Source organism: Protopterus annectens, chromosome 16.part0 (genome assembly GCF_019279795.1).
Source record: "Protopterus annectens isolate FY-2018-M chromosome 16.part0, PAN1.0, whole genome shotgun sequence".
Classification (NCBI taxonomy): Eukaryota; Metazoa; Chordata; order Ceratodontiformes; family Protopteridae; genus Protopterus; species Protopterus annectens.
Window position 1 is genome coordinate 769759911 of NC_056750.1, and position 13668 is coordinate 769773578.

The 13668-nt window shown below is 41.5% G+C and overlaps 1 protein-coding gene across 6 annotated transcripts in view; it reads left to right on the forward strand.

Moving 5' to 3' along the window:
• Positions 1-13668, forward strand: part of GRIN1 (glutamate ionotropic receptor NMDA type subunit 1) — a 2709836-nt gene that overhangs the window by 1385860 nt on the left and 1310308 nt on the right. For all 6 annotated transcript variants that reach the window (XM_044058780.1, XM_044058779.1, XM_044058782.1 and 3 more), the window contains one exon: positions 3072-3184. In XM_044058780.1, the coding sequence (XP_043914715.1) occupies positions 3072-3184 (113 nt within the window). The remainder of the gene's footprint in view (positions 1-3071; positions 3185-13668) is intronic.

Consider the following 13668-nt stretch of genomic DNA (forward strand, 5'->3'; position numbering starts at 1 on the left):
TGTCTGTAGGTGCAGTAATAAATTTGCTTGGCCTCTGAGGAACAGGTTCCACTGAGTCTGGAGACTCCCATGCCTTTTGACTGACTAATTCCTTGAGCTCCTTGAAAGGCGGAGACACCCAAGTGGCAGAAGGGGGAGACCCAAAAGCCTTCAGGTATACAGGCTCCTCCTCAGAAGGGTTGATGGGCTTCCAGACACCTCTCTGTTTAAGGATTTCTAGGATGTCAGCAAAGGAGACATCCTCAGAGGGCGACTGTGGGGACCCTTCTGACTCATCAAGGTCTGTGTCCGAAGTGACTGACTCCTCTGGGGAGTCTAAATGCTTCCTCTTGCAAAGTCTCTTACAAGGAACCTCTTCAGAAGGGTATTCAGGAGAGGTTTCAGAAGAGAGGGGTTCACCCGATGGGGCATTCTGAGGCCTAGGGTCTTCATGTGGCTGTGGATGGTATGGTCAGAGACAGACACCAGTGCCTTTGGGGGAAGAATGTCAGAACCCAAGAGTGAAGCTGTCTGTGGAGACATCACTCTAATCATCACTTCGAAAGCCCCCCCCCCCCTCCCATGATCCGATGACACCTCTGGCTCTGAAAAGCCAGAAGGCATCCCCAGAACCAGGGGGGTTGGCTCTGAGCTCGATGTAGGAGCCAAGCTCGCCTGCGCTGAGACCTCAAGAGACAAGTTTGGATCTGACAAATGTCTAATCCGACTCGCCTAACCGGACTGGTCCAGAGAGAGACGGCTCCTAGACCCCTCGAGTTCAGATGGAACCGAGGATGTCGGAGGAGATGTCTGGCCCAAAGATCCCAGAATGTGTCTTGGCACCAAGGGCTCCACTACGATAGGTTCCAGACATTCCAGCTCTGAGGTCCCAGGTCGGCTCAGAGGAGGAATCAATTTTGAAGGGGAGGTCCTGGTCGGTTCCGAATCCCTCATGGTTCAAGCCGATAGCAGTTTGGCCAGCCCTGGTGTCCTTAAAAATCTGTGCACTACCAGATCCACATCATCATCATCAGAAAGACTACTGGAGGACCGAGAGGAAGGGGCAGGAGATCCTACTGGTTGTAGTAAAGATGACCTTAAAGTAGGGGAGACCAATACCAATTCCAGGGACCACCTCCATAATTCAAAATCTACTGGCACCAATACTGAAGAAGCCGATGAGGGAGATTTTCCAAGCCCAGCAATCTTTGGGTCCGGAGATTCAACTTTGGTCAACTTTTTCTCTGGGTCCGATTGGCCAGGAGGAGGAGGAGATTATCGTTTTCCAGATCTATCAGACTTCGATGAAGGAGACTTGGTCAATTTTGAAGAGGCCTGACCTTCTTCTAACGCTTCAGTGAAGCTTGTTCTTCCTTTCCAGCAGCACTCTAAAACTAAAAGAGTGGCAAATAGAACAGAATTCTTGCAAATGCAAAGCTCTTAGACAGTATACACAAATAGTGTGTCTGTCTGTGATGGACATTTTCTGGTTACATTTCACACACTTTTTAAACCCAGAGGGTTTGGTTTCCTTATGTTCCTTAAACATAATCAGTATGCTAATACACAACAACAACAACAAGTATAAGAAAATGTATAAATGCTCAACAGTCTAGTAGACAAACCAAAGCTATGACTATACTATATATATATATATGTATATATATATATATATATATATATATATATATATATATATATATATATATATATATATATATATAATATTTATATATATATATATATATATATATATATATATATATATATATATATATATTTTTTTTTTTTTAACAAGAAGAAGAAATAACTGTAACAATTGCAACAGAAGAAGGGGAAGGGGTGTCAGTTAACTGAAAACGAAGCTGCCTAGCTCAAAAGGGAGGGGGAAGGGAGAAGATGGCCCTCTAACTTAAACGGACAATGGCAGCCTTCTAACTTAAATGAGCTGCCGGTGTTGGTTAGGAAGAAGTTACAATAACAACACTCTGTAACAAGTGTGTAAAAAGGCTTTAAAACACTAAATTTAAGTCAGGACAGGGAGTAACACAGGCCTAACGAAGAAAAACAATGGCCAGAAGCAAAGCAGAAGAGCAAACTCTCTAAACTAACAGGATAACTACTTAAAACACTAATCACTAACTGATTAAACAGCCAAAACACCAGCTATACTAATAATGAGTAAGAAAAATTTTCCAACTTAGCCAGAGCCAAAATGGAAGCACCTTACTCTGTTTAGCAGCAAACGAGATTTGGAGAGCTTTACTAGGGCATGATGAGATAGGGATGCAGCCACCAGCCAGTGGAAGACCTTGAGCTTTTGTATATGGCCGAGTCAGAACCGAGGATTGGTTCTGAACCCAACCAGTGAAGAATGAAGGTGACATAGGACAACATCACATTGCATGCTACCACAAATCCTGTTATTCTGTCAACTTTATAAGTTAATAAGAGCAATATTTAAAATTTGCCCCTATTTTTGCACCCTTGTTGCCCCTTTATTTTAGGCTTTGTCCAGATTTTCTGCAGCAAGAAGTTGAGAGGTATGATAAAGGCTAGAGTACAACTATGCCTAGATTATTATTTTTTTTAAGGTAATATTTCCGTCAGCATTTTTTTTATTTTTGGTATATGGCACTTCATGCTAAAATAGTCTTCAAGGGTAGTGTCAGCCATGTAATAAACAAGTAAACTTATTCTTATAGGAATTATATCAGAGTGCTATTAGGTGAAATGATAGTCAGAGAACACCATTTTAATGGTAGATGCTTTACTAATGAATGGTATTCAAATAAACAATATTGTGCATCTCTGAGGCCACTGTCTCCAAAATGTTACTGTTCTTTTTTACCGCATATTGTTTTGCAGCTAGTTAATCAGAACTGTATTTCTGGTTTATAATCCTTTGCACACAACTACAGGGACTAGACTTTCTCATGAAAAGAAATATTTTCTGAAACTCTTCCTTGGCTGGTTTGTATGAAACATTAATGTAAAAGAATACTGCTGCTTTGATTAATGATGCCTATGTCAGAAATTAATATACTGGAGTGGCTGAAATTTTATTTCAATGATGATTTCTTATTTTGTAGTCCGTTTGGCCGGTTTAAAGTAAACAGTGAAGAAGAAGAGGAAGATGCCTTGACACTTTCATCAGCCATGTGGTTCTCCTGGGGTGTCCTGCTGAACTCTGGGATTGGAGAAGGTAAAGTGCATATTTCTTTTCATTTTATTTATTTTATATGTGTCTTGTATCGCCTATAAATATTTTTCATGTATAAAAATGTCCAGGTATTTAAATGAACATATTTACATCATACTGCTTTCCAGACATTTACTAACAACACCTGCATTTATCATTTTATTCCAACCAAAGTGTCATTCATTTTAAAACACACCAGACTGTTCTGAGTGAGTAAAGCCTTTGTAAGTCTGATAACATTAACTCATCAAATAATTCTTTTCTATGTAACTGTGCCTATGTAGTTACTACATAAAATACTTTAATTTTAGGTCTGAGGCATTATTTACACACTGTGTCTTTGAACAATCCTAAAGTATGGTTTGATCCCGAAATTCAGTAACTATACAAGGAAGTATACAGTTTGGAAGGAATTTGAAGATCTTACCTAACTGAGGATGAGCAAAGGGTGGATGAACCCTGTGCTGTGTCCAACTCAGAAATGAACCATAAAAAAAGTGCAGTTGTGTAAGTAAACTTACCATAACAGTAGATATTTGAATGATCACTGCTGCAGTTGCCTTAGGTATACAAGTTATATCCTGCAAAGGATATAAACGCCGGCCAGCTTCCAAAGCTTCAGGGCACCTTCCATGCACCCAAACCATCAGTCAGCTCAAGATGAGCTGACTAAAAAGACAGGTTTGGGTGCCAAGCAATTCAAAGCTATCCTGCCAACAGAGAGAGAGAGGCTGGACCCTGAAAGGACAATGCTAGGAACAACAAAAAAAATGTCCACACCCTGGCATAAACAACACAGCAGAAAACAAGGGGAATGGAGCAGCTACAGCAGCAGTGATCATTCAAACAGCTGTTATGGTGTTTACTTACACAATTGCTCTACATTCATCATATTGATCACTGTGGTAGTAGCTTTGGCTATATGGATAGATTACCTAGCAGAAACAGAATGGTCCTAGAGCCCCTTGAGAAAAGTCCTAGCAAAGCCTGATGTAGACCTAGTGAAGTAGTCAAGCTTGAAATTATTTCTAAAAGTATGTACAGATAACCAAGTTGCTGCTTCAGGATTACTTCTAGAATCCAACTCTTTCCAAAAGCCACAGATGAAGACAAGGCCCCGGTAGAGTGGGCTTTGACCTTGCCTAAAACTGATTTGTTATGATAAGTATAAGAAAACTAATAGTCTGAGACAACCATTTGGAAATAGTCTGCTTTGACACAGATTGTCTCTTCCTCATACATTCACAAGAAATGAACAATTGATCTGAAGATCTTAAAAATTTAGTTCTGTTAAGATAGGACCAGAGCTGTCTTTGAACATCCAAGGAACTGAGTATCCCTTCTCCCTCAATTTTAGGTTCAGGAAAGTAAACAGGGAGATGGATAGCTTGGCTTAATATAAACTTGGGTTCCATTTTAGGCATAAAAGGAGGATTAGTTCTCAAAGAAACCTTGTCTTCGTGGAAGATGAGATAAGGTTGACTTATCATAAGAGGGTGAAACTCAGATACCCTTCTTTCAGATGTCAGAGCAATCAGTAGAACTGTTTTTAATGTTAAGAACCTCAAAGCAGCCAGGTTAGCTGGTTCAAATGGAGCAATTGTTAGCATCTCTAACACAAAATTAAGATCCCAAGGAGGGATCACTAGTTTTCTTGGAGGCCTCTTCTACAAAGCCCCTTTCAAAAACATTTCAACATGAGAATGCACTGAACAAGAAAGATCCATTGGCAGACATTCTGAAATCCTTGATAAGGGAGTAAGAAAAACCATAGAATCGTAACTCACACAAATCTTGTAAAACCAGAGAACAACTAGCTCTGAATGGGTGCTGGTTATGTTGTCGGCACCAACTAGAAAACCTTTTCCATTTCCTAGTATATGATTTTCTAGTAGCAAGCTTTCTTGCCTCCATTAGTAGCTGCTGAATTTCCTCAGTAAATAGGTGCCTAAAGGGAATTAAGACCCCATCATCGAGGCAGTCAACTGAAATTGATTTTGTGAGTATATCGATTCTGTGTGAAAGATTGTGGTAACTGCTCCTCTCCATTTCCAAAAGAAAGGAGAACAACTGTAGCCTGGGCCACAAGGGAGTCTCCACAATGATCTTAGGGGATTCTTTCTAACTCTTCAGAAGTACCCTGGATATCAGTGAAAAAGGTAGAAAAGAAAACAGGAACATTCCTGTCCAAGGGAAAGAAAAGTGTCTGTCTTCCAGGTATTCTTGCACATAGTCCTGGGGTAGAATCTTGCCAGCTGATTGTTCAGACAGGAGGCAAATAGGTCTACTTCAGGAACTCCTTACGGAAGGATACATATTGGAAGAACCCCGATCTATTTTCCATTTATGAGGGTCTGCTCTTTTCCTGATCAGTTTGTTTGCCACACAATTTTTCTCTGACAGACTGTAGGATGCCTCTAGAGTGAGATTGTGCTAAGAAGCTATAACCCAAGATAACATGGCTTGCACACAAAGGGGATTTGACCTGCTTCCCACTTGCCTGTTCATGTGCTACATGACTGTGATATTGTCTGTAACAACCTGAAGAGGTCTTGAGGATATGAGACGATTTAAAAAGTTGAGTGCATTAATCAGGGCAAGCATCTCCTTTATATTTATAGATTTGCATCTGTCCTTGGTGACCCATGCACCTTGCACTTTTATCCCTACTGAAACTTCTCCCCAAGCAAAGCCTGAGTCATGTGTCGTGACTGACTACTTTGGAACAGGGAGGAAGAAGGGGAGACCCATATTTAAAGATATTTGCTGTTTTCATCGAATGACTTCCCTTCTGACAAACCCCTGCACTGAGATTTGAAAAGATAAAGGATGTTGGTGCTGGGACCAAAGAGACTTCAGATACCATTGTATCTTTCTCATGGAGTTTTTTGGCAGGGAGTATCATGAGAATCATAGATGCCATGAGACCCAAAATCCTGAGATATTCCCTTCACTGTAACCAAGGTATGAGTGAAAAATCTTAGAAATAGACCTAAATATAGATATATTTTTTTCCTGTAGAAGAAAAGCTCTTTGAACATAGACGTCCTGTATGAAGTTATGTGCTAACTATAATGATAGTTTTGCCTGATTCCATCCTTCTTGAAGTAATGGGATTTAGGATCAGTACTGGATATGACTTAAGCCACTTTCAAGCTTTGGATCCAGTGCCTTAGCTCCCCGTTTTTGTTTGGTACTAAAAAGAATCTTAAGTAAATTCTGGATCCTCTCTGCTCTCTTGAGACCTCTTTTATGACTCAGATGTTTAGAAGCTTCCTTATTTCTGAAGTGGGTGCTTCTCTTTGACAGGGCGGAATATTGGGAAGTCTCTTTATAGGTATGGGGAGACAGAAAGGGAATGAAATATACTCTGGTTATTATCGTCTGCACTCTTTTAATTTCTCCAAATCTTTTGGGTTTCTAATACCATAATGGGAATGGACCCCATTCCTAAGTCAAAGTATGATTAAAGTTCATGAAATTAGTATTGTTTCAATCTTTGATGTCAGCCAAAAGTGCTCTTAGCAGCACCCACAATGTGCCCAGTAATGACTCCTGCAATTTGTATGGAGTTACATGTATTGGTAACATATCTAAATACGATTGTAGATTCTTTCTAACAAGACCCGTTGCTACTACTACTATTGAAACTATTGTCTGGATATCTTTCTTCCACATTGCTCTCATTTCTGCCTGCAAATCCTGATATTTTATGACTTTGTCTCTCTCTGTACACAAGACACTGTAGTCAATGGGTATAGTGATTTCAATGATCAAGGCTACTTTTGTTTTCTTTTCATGGGTCACTATATCTGTTTTTTTTTGCATCAATCTTTTGAACGCTTAGTAATGGGTAAGCTCGTGTGATATAGACTTCATAATTTTTATGATGCTTTGTGGCTCATGTTTCCAGTGGTTTTTAGCCATTTTCTGCACCCATATATCATGAGTGATGGATGTTCAGGTTGCTAGGTGCAGGGATGAGCAACCCCCCCAACTGCTTTCAGAGAGAGGCAGTCAGGAAAACGTTCAGGAGCACTGAAAGGATCTCTTGGAGAAAGGACCTCAAAAGGCCTGGTTTTGTGGGCCACCTCTGCCCCAATGGCAATATTCAACATTAGAATTTCCCCCTCTGCCATGGGGAGCTCTATCTCCAGAAGTGTCAGGTTCAAACCCTTGAGACTTGCAGAACCAAAGTCATTTTCTACCTTTCTGATTACTTGAGAAGGTTCACTGAGGAGGAGAAAACTTGATTCCTACAGCAGGAAGGGTCTTGCCATCTTATTCACTTCTATAAAGTGTTTCTCTGACTTTCAAACCAGAGTGTGGATCTATTGTAAGGGGCATTAACAAAAGACATCTTAAAATGCTCAGCAAAATCACAAAGCCACATTCAGGCATGTCTCCTAATGGAGATGCTGGTGCCTGTTGCTCTGGAAGTGCCTTCTACTGCATTGGAAATAAGGCACATATAGACACTGGATAAGGACTGGAGGCTAGCCAACTGCAAGTAAGTGGATCTTCTTTGCTCTGCAGATATTGAATCCAAGAGAGATTTGGAGAGCTCCTTGGACAAATCTCTTTGAAAATGTGCGACATGTGCCACGTAATTTACTGCCCTTACAGCAAAGGTTGTTTAACCACAGACTCGCTTCCCAAATCTGTTCAACACACGAGACTCCCTGTTAGGCAGACGGACAGTGGAACTCTCCTCTTCCAGTTCCTTGTTGGTATCTGCAGTTGCCACCACCACAGAATCCATGGCAGGGCCCTTGCTCCAGTGGGGATGATCCTTGGCAGAGGGTACAAGACATGTGTCTGGTTTACTATGGATCAGCTCAGCAGTGTCTGGCTCCTTCCATGCTAGCTTTGGAAGTTGGTTGCCCCAATGCGACAAAATGAACAGGCTTAAGACTGATGGAAATCTTGCAGGGAGGGATGAATCAGAGCTCGAAAGGGAAGTCTGCTCTCTAGATTTGAAGAGCACTCTTTCAAAAGTCTTGAAGGCTGATCCTGTGACAGATAAATGGAGTTTCACAGTAGCAGCCAAGACCTCTAGTGGAGGCTCAATCAGAAAAACTGCTCAGCTTGGATCTGAGGGTAACTTTGGAACCAAGCTGTCCAGTGCTGAAGACCCAAAGGGGAGGAATATTTCCAAATGTCTCAGCTCCAAACTACCTACCCCCCACCTAGAGTCATTACTGACTGCATGGCTCAGAGACCCAGAAGGCTCTAAAAGATTGGGAACCAACTGCATCAAAGAAACCACTGATGTTGAACATGGTCTTTGGTTAAGAGGAAGACATACTCTGAACTGAATTTGGATCCAAATACTGATACCACTGGACAAACTGGGGAAGGAGTTATCACTTGGTGAGAGAAAGAAACTAGTCCTCCAGATCTGGCCTTTGCAGGATCCAGGAGGATCCCCAGCTGGATTTGGGTCCGGAGAAACTTCCCCATCATCCTGCCTATGTCTCCTTCTGTAAAACACCTGGAGGACCTAGCTGAATGGAGAGAAGATGCAGAGGAAGGATACCTTAAGATCCACTGAAAAGATCTTTCATGACTAATTGGAGATATAAATATGGGTAATATAGGCACTGGAGAAAAATGAGGCTCAGGATGAGGTGGAATGCTGAATCTGATAAGGATCAGTTCCGACAGTAAAATCGGATCTGAACACTTTGTTAGCTTTGGAGCCTCAGTAAAAAAAAGGAGAATGCTCTAGAGACATTTGCCTGGCCTCTCTTGCCTTTTCCCCTCTCTTTTTCCTTGGATTTTTTGGGCCTGCTACTGTCAGCTGGTTTCTTAACCAATGGATAAGAGATAGAAGGCCTAGAGGAAGGAGAAGGGGCATTTTCTCTGCCAAAGGCAGGGTGAAGCTCTTTTAACACTAATTTGCTACAGCATTCAAGAACTGCCCGATGTCCCAAAGCTTTGCACAAGCTGCACTGAAACTCCAAATACGCTGTTGCTAGGCAATAGATATACTTCAAGTTGGTGTCCAAATTTGACAACTTGTGGCTACAAGCCACACACCTTTTAAAAAGTGAGAGTTTTTTCTGACATTTCTGGATTTGCAGAAAAAAACGCAAAAAAACAACACCAAAACACTTTCCAACAAGGAAAAGATAACCAAGGAGAAAGAATGGAAAGAGACAAAATAGTGCACAAAGACATCAGAAGATGGGAAGGCCAACCCGAAAAGGACAAAGTATAGACTTTTCTTTAAGCTATACATAGGGAGGAACAGAAACAAAAAAAGATGTAAGGAACTTTGAGAGAAGATTGGAGATAAAAAAATAAATAAATAAAAAGGAATTTTACTTGACATCGAAAAAAGACACCTGAGCACCAAAGGACCCATGCATATAGATTACAGAAGCAAATAATATCTGGGGTAACTTGCTTGTCATAAGGGTATTATGGGTAAGGACAGGAACCTGAGCACTGGATCTAAACTTGAAAATGTCCAAAGTCGAATATGACTCAGATCTAAAGACCCATCCCTTGAAGAGCAGAGAGAATAGACAACATCAGATAAGGAACAAGACACTTTGTGAACACACTTGGTGCAGTGGATTGCACAAAAGGTAAGGCACAGAAGTGACAATGTGATTCAGATACAAAAAACTTTAAGAAATGCCTAAAGTCTGGATGAATATGGATGTAGTGGTAAGCATATTTTAATTCTAGAGTTACCGGGAAACTTGAAATAGAAAGAAGAGGTAACATATTGTACAGTGACATCATGTTGAAATGGGCACCATCACAAACAAGTTTAGGAAAGAAAGATGCAAAACTGTTCTGCAAGCATTTTCTTTATTTGGCAATTAAAACATCCTTGAATAAAAACCTCTCCCCATCTAGGAAGGAGGAACTGGTTTTATCAATCCCTGAGACAGCATGTGATGAAGGACTAGGGAAATAAGAGAGTTTGGTCTGGTGGATGAGTAGTTACTCCTAGAAAGGAGGAATTTTCTCCCACTGCCACCTGTAAGTTTGAAGAATGAACCCATTGTCTGAAATTATCTGCTGCCAAAGAGAAAAGTGGGGATTCATATGTTCTGGAAGGAATGGTCCCTTAGACTGGCTTTGTTTAGAGGTTTTCTGAAATCTTTTTGAAATCTCCTTTCCATTTCTTCTTAAACATCTGCTTACCTGCATTTTGTTGAGACTGTTTATTTATTTTATCCAAAGTTGGATGAGGTGTTAGAGAATACCTTAGAAAATTAGAAAAAGGAGTGCTAAAAAAACCTTAAGAGATCCCCTGTATCAGCTTACCTCTTTCATCTCACTTTTTGATCACCTCTACAGCAGAGGAACCAAAATAAATTTCTATCCAAAGGAGAATTTAAATTGTCATATTTACATCATCTATGAGATTCTGGGAATGCAGCCAGGCAATTTTCCTGAAAACCAGTGGCCACAGCCCTGGAAGAAGTATCACTTGTGACACACACACACACACACACACACACACACACACTGTAAACAATGAGTAGTAACTTGAACAATTGAAGAAACTAAATTATTTAAAGCAGATTTTTCCTCAAAAGAAGAAACTGCAGGCAGATCATTCCTCATACCTTCACAATTAGTCAGAATAAAATTTAACATATAAGCCTGGCAATTCAAAATTCTGAAAATAAAAGCGAAAGCAACATACACTTTTCTCACACAACTCATTAATCTTCCAATCCTTATCAGAAGGAGTAGGATTGGAATTAACTAAATGTTTAGCTGTACATGGATTAACTAAAGCTATAGCTGCTGGGTCAGGTTTGAGAAGAGAATAAAACCTAAAGGATTAAGGAACTTTTTACATTCTAGCTGACATTTTTGGAATCACTATCAGAAAAACTGCAGACAGTGGCATGCATATCCTCCAAAGCTGACAGAAGTGAAGGAATGGGTGAAGGTTCTGGAAGATCCTTCTGTAATAGCTCATAGTATTTTCTCAGGAACTGGGATACCACAGTGTTCTCCCACTGAAAACACTGGCACATTCTGTAAACAGTCTCAGAGAAAGAGAACCCCTCACAGCGTGACTCAGAAATTGAGCTCTCCTCTGAATCTAAATCAGAAAACTCAGAAGAAAACCCTGTATCTGTCCTTTTATCTCCCAGTCTAAATTCAGAATCTTGAATCTCTCCACAAAACTTTATCCTTCTTTCTTTTACCAGAAACCACTTTACAAGAAGGATCAATAGCCTGAATTAAACCCTGAACCAGACCCAGTAAACTGTTCTTCTCTAAGTAACTTTGAGAAAAAGAAGTTATGTACCTACCATAACGTTCCATGTTAGTTGTCTTCTTCTCGCCTTCTTTCTTGCTGGTTGGGTTCAGAGCCGATCCTTGGCTCCGACTCGGCCATCTTCAAAAGCTCGAGAGCTGCTTACTGGCTCGAGGCCACCCCCTATCCCATGATGCCTGGCGCTAGATACCCAGATCTCATTTGGTAAGTCTAACTGCCAATGTAACAAGGAAAGAATCCTATCCTATAATATATAAAGCCTACCAGTGAGGCTACTAGGCAGAGAGGAACAGCCAGAGAAGACTCAGCCACTGAAAAACCATAAAGAACTCTTCTCGGTCCACTAGGATAGGGGGAAGGAGGGTGGGACGCAAGAAAGAAGGTGAGAAGAAGACAACTAACATGGAACGTTATGGTAGGTACATAACTTCTTTATGTTAAGTTGTCTATCTCGCCTTCATTCTTGCTGGTTGGGACAGCATCCCTAGCACTTAAAAACCTGGGTGGCTCATCGGAACAAACTCTTCAGAACCGTGGAACCAAAATCAGCTCTGCTCCTGGAGACCACATCCACTTTATAATGTGAAATGAAAGTATGTGGGTTGGCCCACGTAGCAGCTGCACAAATAGATTCCATGGGCAATCTAGCCTGAAAGATGAACGAAGTGGCCAAAGCTCTGGTGGAGTTACCTTTTGGTTTGACAGGCAACTGTTTGTTCCTCAGTTGATAGATAAATGTGATAATCGTAATCAACCACCTAGATAAGGTTACTTTTGAGACTGGAAGGCCTTGTTTTCCCTGAGCATAAGAGAGAAAAAGTTGGTCCGACTTCCTGACGTCCTTAGTTCTGTGCAAATAAAAGCATAGTTGCCTATGAACATCTAATTGATGCAATTTATATTCTGCCCTGTTGGAGTGGTTGGGAAAAAACACAGGAAGGTTTATGGACTGATTCAAGTTACTTTCTGAAGAAACCTTAGGAAGGAAGGAAGGGTTAGTCCTGAGAGGAACCCTGTCATTGTGGAACACTAGGTACGGAGGACGGGTACAAAGAGCCTGAAGTTCCGAAACTCTTCTGGCTGAAGTAGTAGCTACCAGAAAGAGGGTTTTCCAAGATAAAAACTTCAAGGAACAGGATGCTGCAGGTTCGAAGGGGGGCAAAAGTAGAGAAGCTAAAATCAAATTTAGATCCCACGGAGGGGGAGGATCTCTCACCGGGGGCCTGAGCAGAGTGGTCCCTTTGAGAAAGGCTTTACATATCCTATGAGACAGACCAATGTGAAAATTTGAGATTGCAGCTAACTGAACTCTAATTGTAGTGGAACCAGCATGAAAGAGTTCTGCAAGAAATTCCAAAATATGGTGTACAGGGGCTGAAAAAGGGTCTATATTCTTGGCCTCTGCCCAGGAAAAAAAAAGTTTCCACTTACTAGCGTAAGTTTTTCTAGTGGTAGACTTGTGCAATGATAAGATAATTTCGCGCACAGAGGGGGAGATATCAGGAAGCCTGGCTAATGTCGGAAGTGGAGCAACCAAGCAGTGAGCTGGAGAGATTGCAGGGATTGATGCAGCCTGCCCGATTGATGGATCAGGAGGTCTGGAACTAGGTCCAGAGTCCAAGGCTGCTCGAGAAGATGATGATGCAGGAATGGAAACCAAATCTGTCGAGGCCAGTATGGAGCAATGACGATCATTATGCAACCCAATGCGGTAGCTTTCTGTATTAGCTTGGGAATTAAGGGAAACGGAGGGAATGCATAAAGAAGTCCCTGAGGCCAATCGTGGACTAGAGCATCTCTGGGGGAATGCCCGGGAAGTGGAAGGAGAGAGAAGAAATTGCTGCACTTGCTGTTGAAGGGAGTTGCAAAAAGGTCGCAGCAAGGTTGACCCCATTTGCGGAAGATTTGGTCCGCAACTACCTGATTCAGAGACCACTCGTAAGGCATGAGAATTGCTCTGCTGAGCCTGTCTGCTATGACGTTGGACTTCCCAGGGATGTGTGTTGCGATCAGAAACCATTGGGAAGAGATCACCCATTGCCAGAGTCTGAGTGCCTCTCGACATAGGGGGTAGGACCTGATTCCGCCCTGCTTGTTGATGTACCACACTACCGACATATTGTCCATTTGAATTGCAATGGTCCCGGTAGGATGAGAGTCCTGAAGAGCTTGCAATGCTAGAAGCACGGCCCTCATCTCCAAGACGTTTATATGCAAATGGTACACG